This window comes from Buceros rhinoceros, unplaced genomic scaffold, assembly GCF_000710305.1.
Source record: "Buceros rhinoceros silvestris isolate BGI_N320 unplaced genomic scaffold, ASM71030v1 scaffold1153, whole genome shotgun sequence".
Lineage (NCBI taxonomy): Eukaryota > Metazoa > Chordata > Aves > Bucerotiformes > Bucerotidae > Buceros > Buceros rhinoceros.
Window position 1 is genome coordinate 27,949 of NW_010402794.1, and position 14,977 is coordinate 42,925.

Sequence of the window (14,977 nt, forward strand, 5' to 3'; positions counted from 1 at the left end):
GGACCAGGCTGGGCCAGACTCTGCTGGTTCCTGGGGACGACTACTGAGCGCTGCTTGGTCACAGTTCATTGCTTGGGTCCATTGCAATGGGCCATGCCCATTGGTGCTTGCCCTGGCAGTACTCTGGCTGCATTGGCACTTATGCCTCTGCTCACTCCTCTGAGGACTTCCGCAATGACCCTTTCCACTCCCTCCCCTAATTTCTTGTTTTCTGTTCAGTATCGGTGTTTTACACTAGCCACCCAGGACTTGGCCATGTTGTGTCAGAGCCCCATTAGGTCACTCTGGCATCTTCTTCCTCTTGGTAAGGGATTTTGCTGGTAGAAATCACCCTGTAGCTGCCAAATATAGTTGTCTCAAGGCTTGTCTCTGCCCTGGGTGCTCCCGCCTGTTGTTCATGGCCCCCTAGCAGCCCTCCCCATAGGTTGGGTGCCATGGCTAAAGCCAGACATTGGAGACAAACCAGAGCAGAGAAAAAGTGACTGTTCCTGGACAGAAAGAGACTGGCTATTGGATGAGGATACATCTGTCTCCAAAACAGAGAAAAGTTGTTTATGTCTGCGGGGCTGGATGTGTCTCCTCTTTGGCAATGGTCACCACCAAAGGAAAGGGCGGACAGTGGAGAAGGCTGATAGTGTGGTGGGGACGACACTAGTTAAAGACCCCATGATCATCAGCTCCTCAGCACCCAGATCCCACCTCCCCATGCTTGCCTGGGGACAAGGCACTCAGACAAATCTTTACACTTGAAGGTCCTGGAACTGGATGTGGATGTCACATGCTGAATTTACCTATCAAACACTTGTTGGAAAGTGTGAGGAAAAGGCAGGATGGGAGATGACACTGTCATGGGAGGTGGTCTTCTGGTTGGCGGACACTACATTTATATATGCAGGAAATTAAACCTCATTAGAATATCAAAGATTTTTTTTTTTTTAATATATAGTCAATATGCTCAGTGGAATGCTATGCATATTTTAATATTATAGCAGAGGACTGGAATGACAGCCCCAGACATTTGCCTTAAAAACCACAAGTGAAACAATGGGGTTTTTTAATCTTTATTTCTGTTTTTTTTTTTTTTAAAGGAAAGTGTTTTACTTTTGTATGTGAACACATGAAATTCATAATCTTGTTTCTGATAAGACAACCTAAACCTAGAAATCAATTACAACAATGTGCTTTTGAACTTTTATTTCTTCATTTAAGTAACCGACAATTCAGAAGAACACAGACAATAGGGCTGTAGCAGAACAGTGTTACAATTAAAATTGATTTCTATGAAAAACAATTACAATAGCTGTTGAAAATTCAAGAAGGGTTGATCTTTTGATCAGAACAGACTGCATTTTGACAAAGTATTTGTAATGAACTGGGTGGTTTGTAGCTTTCCTTCTTGAACAAGGAGAGAGGGGATTTCTTGTGTTAAGACAAGTTCTGGAAGGACCATTTTATTACACTGGGAAAGTAATTTTCCCATCAACAAGCATATCTCTTATCCATCTTTCTGACTTTTCAGTCTTACAGCATAAAGCCCACCAGAGCAAAATGCTTGTGGTTTTTAATGCACACCCTCCTCCTCTTCGCAGTGGTTTGGGTTTCTGCTTCAGTACGTTAAGCCTTGGAGGACAAACTGATCTCTCACATGCCTTTTTTCGTGCGCAGTTCTTTAAGATGATATGCGCATTCAGCAAGTACTCCCTTCAGTTCTCATTGACTTGAACACTCATTTTCCACTCATCAGCGTCTTCAGCTGATGGTCATCTGAAATGGCAAAATGGATGTATGCTGGTTTGTCTCTTCCCAAGGATCAGTTGTTATTTTTAATCGCGCCAGATGATAGATCCATACTCAGAAATAGTTCCCAGTGACTGCTGGATGCAAGTCATTAACTGGCCATTATCCATCCAATGTGCTTCACTGACATTCACAGGAAATTCTTCTGGCTTCAATGCTAAAGCAGAAGTGGGAATGGGGAAGTTCCTAGTGTTTGGCTCATGTATAAGCAAAACAACCTTGATTAAAAGATAAAGATAAGGTTGGCCACGATTCAGCATTGTGGTAAATAGCGTAAACAGTGTCAGGACAAATTCCCTATGATAAACATTGGCAACACATTTTTGGAAAGTGGGTACTTGTTACTTCATCTATTAAAGAGTTGGAGAACCTGTGGGAATACTAGCTTTCTATCAATAAACTTTGATTAGACAATAGAGAAACCATGGGACCTATTTTTGGTAGTCTTGTAAAAGGACTAAATGGAAATGTTTTTGTAGTAGCGATAGTAGTTTGAATGAGTGGTGTGACACTTGACAACCTGACAATTGATGTGTGGGTGGCATTCATTTTGGCACCTCTCACCTATAATCAAAAGCAAAAAGAGAAATCTTATGGATTCTTTATGAGATGAATCAAGTTTTTCAAGCATTGCAAACCCACTAATTAGATGAGGCATTAAGAAATCCTTTCATACAATATACCACTGAACTGCAGAAATGAGAGTCTAGTTGGTGTGCATCTTTCAGGACAATTTTCTTTCACATACTGCCAGTGCTCTGCAAAAGCATCTATTCTACAGCTGTTGGAAATGCTGTCTACAGGGCAGACCACTGTTGTCGCCGCATTGTGTCATCTTCTGGAGCACTTTGTGCAGCAGAGGTTGAATTTCTTAAAAAAAAGGTCTTCTTTGTCTGATAACAATGTCTATTACGGCATACCAACCTCTATATAAAACTATCATTCCTCACACAGGGGTGGCTGGATCATAACTCCTTGGCTTTGTAATCCTTAGGGAAATGGCAGAATCTTCCTTTTGAAAGGTAAATATTGTTATTGTATTCTACAGAGAGTTAGACACTCAGGGGTTTTGATTACAGCTCGAAAATCCCGAGTTCCAGCCTTCTACTTGTGTTACTAAGCTGACAGCAATGCCTTCCCCAAGTCAGGCAACGCTGATCTGATATCCTTTAGCAAAACATGACAGCCTGCCAAAGTCACAAAAGCCAGCACAAGATTCCATAAGGCCCATTAAAATGCAAACTTTTGTGTAAGTCAGAGGCCTGTATTGCCTCTAACCCCTTTGTATGGCATGCCTGTTCTGCATAAAAGCGAAGTATAATCTGCAGTGCATTAGAACTGATGCATGCATAGATGCACCAGAAGTTAGTAGCTTTTTAAGACAAGATATTGTTTGGTTTCAGTGATAATAATACTTTATATAATGGATGTCATCTATTAGTCTTTGTACATACAGCAAAGAGCTCTCATACCAAAAGTAATAGGTTAGATTTATTATCATTGTCTTCCTATTTAAAATAAGTGTGCTCTCCATTACTTGTGCTTTTGAGTTATATAAATAGCAAAGATATTGGAAAATAGCTCAGAAAAATATAACTTCCACTTAGGGACTGATGAGGTAAATAAGATCTTCCAGCTGGTGATTACAGCTTTAACTAGCTGAATGTATCCCCTAGCTATTAATCAACAAACCAGCTACTGCAAACCCAAATAATTTCAAAGTTACTTAGATAAGGTGCTAAATATCAGTGTCACATAATTTTGTATTTAAATTTTAATTTATTTTCTTCTCTACTATCCAATCCAATTTTACTAACTTCTTACTGTATTAAGTTTCCCCTCAATCACTAAGGTTGAAACTTGTCCTTCCAAGAATGGAGGCAAATTAAGGTTTTCTGTGGGGAATCTCCTATATCTAGGAAAGAGGGAATTCAGACCAAAAATCCCAACCTACCACTGCTGAGCCTGTAGAGAGCAAGGTCAGGTCCTTTGTAATAACTCTGAGTTTCTCAATACAGTACCTTCAAATCTATTTGTACTATCCCAGCACGAATTACCAGCCTCCTCCCCAGTCCAGACAGTACAGGAGATGAATAAAGCCCTTTTTTATAGAGTGTCATATACAGCTGTATGTGGGAAAGTTTTATAATGCAGAATCCACTGTGAGACTCCTCCATGTGGCAATAACTCAATTTATTAATTGGTAAATAGTGTAGTTTCCCTTTTTGCACTACCTTTTCAAATAAAAAAATGCTATAACTAGGCATTTCTTAAAATGAAATTTGGATGACAAGATTTGTTTATTCAAAGGTTATCATCATAGCCAATATAGGGCTACTATCTTCTATAGTGAGATCTTCTATAGATCCTCTATAGCGAGACAAATCTTCTATAGTGGATCTGTAAAAGTGTAAATATTCTCAAAACTCTGTGAAAGTGATGGTGCTCTAGAATATTTTGGACGTTTTTTAAAAGCTTAAGTGGTGTTTGTGTGTTAAGAGTTATCTATAGATATTACAATTTTTTAATGAAAAGAGTAGCTCTGGAGAACACAGGTTTTATTTTTTTTTTTCAGTTTAGACCCTGGCCTCGTGGTTTATTTTAACAAATTTGTCACCGATTGCCTGATGTGGTGGTTTTTTTTCTATCATGGGGAAAATTTGCTTTTACTATAAGAACTTACAATAAGAAATTACACATCAGATCCTGTGATGTAGTAACGTGTTCCAATGTTCCACCTCTTGAGAGTGTCAGTCAGTCCAAAGAGGTAACCTGAATTGCTTAAAAGAAATCTTAATATTAGGATAGAGGAAACTTTTGAGGATACAAGCTTAATGTTCTTTGCAAACTCAACGTTCCCAGCGCAGGGGTAAGAGCAATGGCTCTTTTTTCATGTCCCACTGAAGGCAGTACACTGCAGACTGTCAGATTATCAAATTAAAGAAAATTAAAAGAACATGAAAATAAAGAAGATTCTTAATATTATCTAAAGTTAAGTAGCCCACAGATTCATGCATTCGACATTCTGCTGCAGAGGAGAGTAGAGTGGTGCAAGTCAGCCAAAACCTGGAAGTGTCAAGTGAAAAAAGCAGAATGGTAAGACAGATTTCAGGAGGCACAGAAATGCTCAGATTCAGCCCATCTGTTTCTCCTCCCAGTAATCCGGCAGGATTTCAACCTGCTTCTTCCTTTCCTGAGGTAGCAATAACAACTTTGTTTTCCCCTTCTAATGAATAGGACCCTGATTTAGAGAATAATGAGTTCCTGGCTCATAAATCTTATTTCAGATGATCACAGAAAGCCCGAGCAAAATTCTCTTTTGGTGAAAGTACCTAGCTGTGGGAGAATGGGAGTACCAATAGTTTAGGTGATGACCTGTGCCCTTTTTCACAGCTGATCTCTACCATAGATTTGGTGGGTTGTGGCAAGGCTCAGGGGTTTAGAATAGCTTTCAAGCTCAACAGAATCTAATTTCCACCACTTATTTTTTCTGGTGCAGTTACACTGGAGTTTGAATACCAGTGATTTCCGAAACCATGTTTCAGACGCAGATTCTCTGTGTTGGTTGTGTTCCAAATGACACACAGCTGGTGAAATCTGTCTTTCTGCTGTGCTCTCCACGGTGATGGTAAGGGGCAGGATTTTTTTTCTCACAGCATTACCCTGGTTGGTATTCCCATCAATTACCTGTATACGCTGTGAGAATGAAAGTAATGGAACAGGTGGACGGATACTTTCCATGGAGAATAAATCCCAAAACACATCTGAACATGACCTAGGTTTTTCTCTGTGTCTGAGGGCTCCGTGCAGCGGAGGAGTGAAACTCAGTAAATGAAGAACACCCATTAGAGTCTCCCCTTTCTGACTGTAATGGTTTATATTCTCAGTTCAAGAGTGGTGGGTCTGAGCAGATTACCTGTTGTGGAGACATGGTACTAACAACCTTGGATCTGGTGTTGAGAAAACTTAGTTTCTTAGTTTCCTCTACTACCCCTTGGAAAAAAAAAAAACAAAAATGATCAGCTACAATAGGGGAAGCAATGCAAATTTTCTTCACTTTTCCCAGTAAATTTTGCAACTCCATGGAATTATTTATTTCGGTTTCATTTTGGATAAGTATGATACACATCATGACATAAGCCCTAAAGTAACTTTTAAAATGACATTCTGGACAACTGTCTTGACAAACAAAGCTTTTTTTTTTTTTTCCTTCCCCCTCCCCCATTATACTAGCATATGTTGCTCAAACAGGAAGCGAACTTATGGACAAACCCGACTTGTCATGTGCTTCATGGATCATATCAGCAAGGCTGTTTCATTTCCCCTCCATCATTATGATATATATTAAAATAAATTACAACACATTTTTTCTGGTTAACCTTGTCACCTTTTAAAAACAATATACATTTAATACTTGAAGTAAGAAAAGAACAAAACAAATATAACGTTTTTTGCACACACAAACATATACATATGAACTACATGTGCTTGCAAATAGGTTTCAGTAAGTGTGATGATTTTTTAATATATATGCACTGTGGCATTCCATCCACAAACAATGAGAGACTTGTTATCATACGTTCTAGCCCAGAAGCCAACTTCCTAATATATGACTGCAAGCTCACCAGATCAGGGCTGTCATTTACTTCCTACTTATACAGTGCTCAGTGTAATCAAGCCAAGGTGTCATTTGCTTTTAAGTATCAAAAATGTCATAAATGAATTCTCTAAAAAGAACAATATTTTGTTTTCTGAAAGATCAATATTGTTAACAAGCATGAGCTGACAACTATTTTCACAGCTGCCATGAAATTTCAAGCTGTTGTTCTTGGTTTATGTGTGAGGAGATAATGCTGTTGACTTACAAATACCACATATAGAAATAGGCAGACATCTTCAAGGTTACAGATTTTCTTTTTCTTTTGCCTTATTTTTTTCCTTTTCTTCCCAGAAACTATATTTTCATATTCTCTGGCTCAGTTAACAGTGGTAAATACTAAAGTAACCCAGAATAGAAGGTATGCCACAAGGTGAGAAACAATTAAAACATAAGTTCTCTTATTTTCCACTATAGCCCACTTAGTAGAAAGCAAAAAAGCCTCGATTCCCTTATAAAATTTCTAGTGTAGCCAAGGAGTAACAGAATGTCGTCAAGAGGATTTCTTCTGATTTATAATGCCTGACTAGAGTAGAAAATCCATTTTCAGTCTCTTGCTTCATCACTTCTATTTCGTGAAAATTCTGGTACCAGTCTGAATAAATACAAATAATCAAATTACGAGGTGAAAGTCCGTTCTTTTATACTCTTCTATAAGCTATTTGAATATGAAGGATAAAGTATCCTTATATTTAAGTTGAAATAACATGGAACATTTTCTCCACTGTGCCAGCTCTTTCCTTACTGTGCTGAGGCTATAAATACAGATTTTTATTTCCAACTGGCCTTATATCCAGCCACCTGCTTCTAGTAAAAAACCAAACCAAGACAAAAAACTGACTCACACTCATTTAACCTGCAGATTGCTTTTGGCATTTAGCTGTCTCAGTAGCAAGAGCCTCACAGAAGCTGGTTTATTTCATTTGCAGGAAGAGGTTTACTCAAGATTCTTTCTCTTTTTTTTTTTTTTTTTTTTTGGCTTGGGAAGGGTTTAAGATCCTGCTTTGAGATCTACATTCCAAAAGCTATGTGAACAAGCAGTGAAACTAAACCAAATCCAGTGATCTTTATTTGGCATCAAAGTAATTTGAAACTGAGAAGGTAAAAGGGCAGAGCTAGAAGACAGACAAATGGAGCATGTAACACTGGACCAAATGGTTGTGATTCTTCTAAGCTGCCAAGCAAACGGAATTTATAATTCTTATTACAAGTAGGAATAGGGCATGCAAATTACTTAGCTAACTGGAAAAATATCTTTCATTGTTTCAGTGATTCTCCAGCAGGCAGCCCTTTGCCTTTTCTAAAATTGTTCCTTTAGCTCCTTTGGGCACAATTAACTTTTAAATTACTGGATGAAAGTGGTTTTAGTTTTTCCCTAGTTCTATTTAGCAGAAAGAGCAATCACCCAGGATACTGAAATGAGGTCAGAAAGCATGTATCCAGTGTTTTCCTGACATGTTGTCTTTTGTCAAATTATAACCAGCTGCAGCAGTCTTAGAAATCTTAGTGATTTCTAAGATACTGCTGCTGTTCTTTTATTTAAGATGACCAGAGTTATAGCTTTCGAGGGTTAGGGCAACAGTTTGGGGAGGAAGGACAGCTTGACCATGTCCTCCTTTCCCTGCTATTCCATGTCAAGCCACATTGTGAGCTGGGAGAATGGAAATGGTCTTCGTGCAAGCCCCAGGTATTCTAGGATCATTCAGGGGAAAAAGATAGTGAGCAAACTGCCTGGAATACGCTTCTTCTTCCTCAACTCTTGCTGGATATTTCACTGCTGGGGATGGAGATTGAATAGACTTATTTACACATATGTTGCCCTCATTGAAGTAAAAAGAGTGAGGATTGTCCATTTTATTACTGGCTAATGAACCCTTTTTTTCTCAGGATGCAGTAGGAGATGAGACAAAGTAACTATATGACTGCAGTTTCTTGGTTATCTTTGCTAGAAGCCCCTGTTGTCCTTGGACAGTCAGAAGCTGTTTGCTCTACTGTTTTTTCAGCCAATGCTTTGTCTTGTTATGGTTTAAATATGGGCCTCTGGCATTCACACATCCTGAAAGTTCTTCAGGAAAAGTCCAATATCTAAAACAGACATCTAAATGTGGTGTAGGAAAGCCTGTTTCTACATATTTTTGATGTGACTCAGTCCCAACCTGGTCTACATTCCAAAGTTCCTTCACACCATTTTTTTTCTTCTATCACAAGGTTTAGAAAAGAATTCCTATTAAATATTAACACTGAATTCTTACTTTGTCTCATATACTTCATCTACAACTTGTGATGTTGAGGGTGTAATGTGGCTTGCTTTCCTCTTTTTCTTTGCAGTGATATAATTTTTTCTAACATAGGTAATCAACATCATGATGCAAGAAATATGGAAAAAAATAGCTACCATTCATGAAAATAAAGGAAAACGTGAATAGCAGTGTGATAATGATTACAACTTAATTAAAAAAAAAAAAAGATTAGTTAAAAAGAATACCTAGTGACATCACCTTGAATCAGCAGTTTTGTATCAACTCTAGGGGCTCAGAGTCTCCTGGCTGATTTTGATTTTATCTGTAACTGTTGGCCCTGTTGGCACAGGGAGCATGTGTGAATGGTGAGAGAGAGGGGAACAGAGGGTAAAAGCAGTCTCCCAGTGTGAATCTAGCTGAGGTGATATTGTGGATGAAAAGAGTGCTGCCAAGTTAATAAGAAAGGAAGGAGGTGAAAAAAAAAGGAACCAGCTCAAAACTTAAAAATAAGACTGAGTTGGGACAATTCTTAGTCTTAACGTCATATAATATATAACATTCCTTAAATCATTAGAAACTCTTAATACATTGATGCATACTCTTTAATTCTCTTGTGAGAAGTCTGAGCACTTGCACATCATCTGTTATGACAGAGGAGTACTGATCTGTGCAAGCGGACTTCAAAATGTATTTGTCAATCAGCACTGCTCTTACAGGAATTATTGACAAAGATACTGCGGTACAAGCTTTCTCAAGTTGCTCTGCTGGTTCTGACATTTTCAATTTTCTCCTTTTCTGCAGAACTATTACTGCTTTTGAGAGTCTCATTGCACTCACCCGCAGGTAGGTTCAGGCTTGACCTTCTGCCAGCGTGGGGCGCAGCCAGTATACAAGACAGAGGTAGAGGAAAAACCTTCATTCCCTCCTTTAGTGGCAGATATGTATCGTCTACCTGTTTCTGAATATATGATAAAAGAGCCATGTGGTTCAGATGCCTCCTCACAGCCCTGTCCTTTTTCTCCCCTTCGGTAAGATAAACTGTACTGTCTCCTTGATCTCTAGCAGAGAAGGAGAAGTGACTCCTTCAAGAGGCAAGGCAGGCATTCAGCCACTCTATTCTTTAGAGTTGCCAAAAGGGTGATTATCTAGGACTGACCCTGACATTGTACTTCTTATTCACCAAAAACAGCCACAGTGAGCGTGTGTTCCACAAATACACATAAGAAGACTGTGTGGAGCAAGATAAAAGCTTGTCTTGTAAGTCTCGCTGTCCTCAATTCTGTTAAGAGATGCCATCTGCCTTGCCAAGTCCATGGCGAAATAAGTAGGCTGCAAAAAGTAGAACATTGCTAGAGGCAGGGAGCAAACACTGATTCTTAAAACTGAATATTGACTGAACTCAAGGCAATACACACAATGCTGACAGCTCTGCAAGGTGGTGCTCAGCAAGAGCAAGAGGTGATTTTCACCACCAGCACACATTTCACATAGGTAACTAAACACATTACTGCTCAGAGATCCTTGCAGTGCATGAACGATGCAATCACTTTTTAGAGTCATTCTAAGGGAATAATGGAATTCAGCAATTCATAATTAATCCTAAAAGCACTTTTTTCCCTAGGGGTGGTTTTTTTTTTTTTGAGAATGTTTTTTATTGTGTCATTTAATAAGAAGCAATTAGCTGCAGCTGTCTAGAAGTTATGAGAAATTTTGCTTCTCACACAAATTTTAACATTTAACATGAAATGATTGCGGGGGCAATAGATTACTAGATGAAAAAAATGACAATTACAAGGGAAAGGCACATGCAAATGTCTTCTATGGGCAGTTCAGAAACACTTTGTTTTATCCCCATTTGTTTCTTCAGCTGCCCACGTTAAGGTACAGTAGAGTTTTGGACTTCAGTGCGGTGGTTATTATATCAGCAAAAATAATTTCCCTGGTGTTAGAATTTAGTCAGGGGTTATTCTGTTTTATCAATGTTTTACAAACTGTCATAGAACAAAGAGGATTTGTCTCAAGCATATCCATAAATCTCCAGCTATCAAGTCAGAGCATAAAAAAAACGAAGCAACAAAACCCAACTCTAAACTTAAAACAAAATAAAGAAAATTCTGAAACGCCTTGCATCCTCTTCAGTTCAGCAATCTAAAATGGAGCAAAAATGCAACCAAAGATCAAACACTAAGAAAAGAGATTCTCAAAACTGCCTAGCCTTGGGTTCTGCAGTTATTTTAGGGGTACACCTGGGTAGAGCAGCTGGATTTTACAGCTTTTGACACTTTTCCCTTGATAAGAATGGGAGATTTTATCCTGCTTAGAAATCTTTGCCAAAGAATATGAATACTAAATTTAGGTGCACCTGAATCCCGTTATAGGTCAGCCTGACTTCTGTATCAAGGTGCTGAAATATAATTTTGAGATTGGATACAGGATCTTAAATCACGTTAATCTGAATGTTTTCTCTTATAATATTTTCGTATTTATTTTGGCTTAACAGGTACATAGTCACTATTATGCTTACTCCAGTTTATGCCAATCACTTATAAATTGCATTTGTTACCAACCACTTAGCAACAAACCTATGGCTCACAATTGCCGGAAAATTGAGAGGTGTTTGAACAGCTCTGTTCCTCCCATTGCTGATAATTTCAAAATAAGAACAGTGGTATCAGTGATAAAGAATAAAGTTTCAGTTCTGAGCCTTTTGAGGATTTGTTTAGAGACATAAACCAACCAACCAAAAAAAAAAAGAAGGTTACTTGTACTGAACTAAAGTTCCACTTCTGTCTTCTCTCCATTAAAAAAAGCTTCCTAAAACCTGGACAAACTTGCCCTTCTTGCTCTAAGATACTGCCCCTGAAAGAAACATAACCACATAGTTATTAAAATGGCATCAGGAATAGCTAAGTAATCTGTTCTTGGAAATTAGTTTTGTGTTTGTGTGTTATCTACAAATATACAAGATGAGAATGACAGTGGCTAGAGGTTTGTAACATCTGGCAGTATGTTAGCCTTTTTGAGGCTATCATGTTTTAAACATCATTTCAGTATTATAATCCCCATATTATGCATGGACAACCGTAGTTTACTTGGCATTGGAGAAGAGTTCATCCCTAGTGGCAGAGTGTTTGCATGTTTAATTCACTTGTATAAATAGTAAGGTGACTATATTTCCCAAGGAGTATTCAGAATGTATTACGTTCTTTTTTTTTTCTTTTTTTTTCTTTCTTTTTTTTTTGGCCCAGTACACATTAACATTTTAATGGTAGTATTGAAATTAAAATCAGAGCTAACAAAACCAGCTCTCTCTCTTCAAGGTAGAACTCCACTCCTCTTTGCCAGCGATGTCTAGTGGGTTGCCTTCCCTGGGTGAGATCCAGGGCTATGTTACAGTAAACTGGTCCAGTGTGATATCACAGATATAAAAAATATTCCATTCTGTATCAAAACTAGGCACATGCCTTATATTTATATGAAGAGAAGATCAACAGAGCTGAGTGGTTTTGCTCTCAACTATTCATCTCTGGCCTTCTACATGAGGAGAAAAATATCTCATGTTATTTCTAACTGGTAAGTACAAGAGTCTAATTTGGGTTAGATGGTAGTTCAAAGGAGGGTGACATCACACTTGGGTCAGTATTGGTGGATATCTAAAAGTACAACCTCTCATTTGTATTGCTTTAAAATGTACACAGTATAGATGTAGATTAAAAAAAAACTAACAATTTTTTGTGATGTTGAACCAACTAGAAGGGATGATGCAAGGTTTTACCAAATGAGATCTATAGATACAAATTTCACTGTAGAGTATGTTTTAGACAAATGTGTCTTTTTCTTTTAGTACGTAAATCCTACACTGTAGGCTTTTTTTTTTTCTTTTTCTTTTTGTAGTGGTAGAAAATGTTGAACAATTGTCCATGAGCATGAGCCAGCGGTTCATTGCTGATATCCCCAGAATGCCAATATTTGCAATGCAAACAGTTAGTACAATTTACCAGTTCTATGAAAGGCCCTGACATATCTGCCTCAAGGTCTGGAGGCTCTGCTGTATAACCACAAATAGTCTTTCCATTTTCATGTAACCTTTTGATACAGTGACAGCTGCATTAAGCTGCTTCTGCCTAGCAATTCCACGTGCCAGGCTGTTTTAATTGGTTTTAATGCCACAGAAAAAGCACTGCTAGCAGAATACCATCAAATCATTTTCATATTGAACCTTCGTGGTCCAGCAACCTCCCCTTCAACCACAGCACCATTGTTTTTGCGAGGGACATACTCAAGGTCAATGCTGGTTTTGTGTTTGCCTTTCCCTCTGCTCCACACAAAAAGAAGGAGGAAACAAAATAAAACCACTCCGAGGAATGTGAAACAGCCCATAGCCGTGGACACCAATATTGTCTTAAGGTCCAGAGAGAAGGTGTTTGCGTTTGTTTCATTGGAACTTGTGTCGTTGGAGTCTGTCATATACATAGGGGTCCTGTTGGCGTAAAGGAAACGGTCTGAAGTAAACCCCTTTACCGTAAGGGAGGCCGAATAGGTGTCGTTCCCAGCAGCGTTACTTGCAATACAAACGTAGATCCCAGTGTCCTGGTCTTGAGCAAATCGGATCTCCAGGGTGCCGTCCCCCAGCACAGTGGCTCTTCCGTTTGATTTAGTTGTGATCAGTCTCCGACGTGGGGTAACCCAGGATATGGTAGGCTGTGGGTCCCCGTCAGCATTGCACATCAACTGCACTGTCTGCCCTTCCTCCACTACCAGGTATTGTAACTTCTTGTCTTGTATCTTGGGCTTCTTGCAGGTGAAGTAAAAGGAAAGAGCTGTGCTGTGAAAGTCTTTGAATGACCTCTCTTTGACACTGTCTGGGCCAGCACACATTGGTGGCTGGCCTCCAAACTGCAAAGTGGGTTGCCTCTGTAAAATCCAAAGGAGACGGCAGTCACAGGCTAGAGGGTTGTTGTCAATGCAGAGGACATCAAGGCTTTTGGGGGAATGGAATACATTCTCTTCTAGGGTTTCTAGCAGGTTTTGGGACACATTAAGCACACGTAAGAATCGGAGCCCTTGGAAAGCGTGTGATTCAATGGTACGTAGCTGGGCTCCCACAATGTGGAGTTCCTGCAGGCGCACTAGGTCTGAAAGCATGCCTGCTTCAATGGTGCTGATAGGGTTGTAAGAGAGATTTAGATGTGTCAGGTAAACCAGATGTTTAAAAGCAGAGTAAGGTACTGCAGACAGGTTGGTGTTGGTGATGGAGAGAGAAGTAAGGTTGAGACCATACAGACTGTTGGCAGGTAGCATGTCAAGGAGAGGCCAGGCCTCTATCTCTAGATTTTTCAAGCGAAACAGTCTTTTAAAGGCATACGCCGGCAAAGCGTTAATGTTGAGCTGTTTCAGATGCAGACTGATGAGGTTGTGGAGGTGAGAAAGAGCTTCTGTTGGTACAGCTGTGAGGTTGCATCTCTCCAGGGTGAGCTGCTCCAGACTAAGCAGTCCACTAAAGGCCCTGTGTGATATATAAACCAAATCATTGTCCCCAACCTCCAGGGATTTTAGGTTATGCAGATCCTGGAACATGTAGTCCAGCAAAATGACAATCTTGTTTTCGCTTATATCGAGCTTTGTTAAGTTTGACAACCCAGTGAACACCCCAAGGGGGACCAGCTTCAGACGGTTTCCTTTCAGCCTCAGGGAGCGCAAGTTGAAGAGATTGTTAAAGGCTCCAGGCTCCACATTGGCGACAATATTGTCACTGAGGTCAATCTCCTCCAGCAAGGGGTATGATGTGAATTCCTCAGGGTTGACACTCTTTAGTCGGTTCTTGCTGAGGTCCAAGATTTTGGTCTCAATGGGAATGCCCTCTGGGATGGACATCAGACGCCTTCGGTGACAGCTGACAGACTTGTTTTGTGCTGAGCATTCACAGCGGGCTGGGCAGCCTATGGTGGGGCCCACGAAGACTAGCAGCACAGCCAGACCCAGGAACGGCTGCCAGCATGATATAGCTGTGTGACGCATGACTCCACCGATCTGGTCTAACCCTCCGTCAAAGGCCTGTGGGGATAAGGATGGGAAAAGAGAGAAGTTAAGTCTGCAGGAAAAAGAGATTTCTGCCAAATTCCAATACCATTTCAAGGCAGGCACATGGTTTTTTTACTGGAACCAAAAGAATAAAACCCAATGAAAATGGCAAGAGCAACAAAACAGTAGATTCTCTTCACTGTCATTGGGCTTGTCAAAGGATCTGTTCATCCAGCACTTCTCCTCCAGATGTCAGAGGGGA

At 39.6% G+C, this 14,977-nt stretch overlaps 1 protein-coding gene across 1 annotated transcript; it reads right to left on the reverse strand.

The window, feature by feature from the left end:
* Window positions 1-12,438: 12,438 nt before the first annotated feature.
* LINGO2 (leucine rich repeat and Ig domain containing 2) lies at window positions 12,439-14,712 on the reverse strand. Its single transcript, XM_010132729.1, has one exon. It carries the CDS (start codon window positions 14,710-14,712, stop codon window positions 12,892-12,894), a length of 1,821 nt encoding a protein of 606 aa, XP_010131031.1. The 3' UTR covers window positions 12,439-12,891.
* Window positions 14,713-14,977: the final 265 nt, after the last annotated feature.

Coding starts and splice junctions, on each gene's coding strand:
- LINGO2 (XM_010132729.1), bottom strand. CDS start 14,712: ATGCGTCACACAGCTATATCATGCTGGCAGCCGTTCCTGGGTCTGGCT.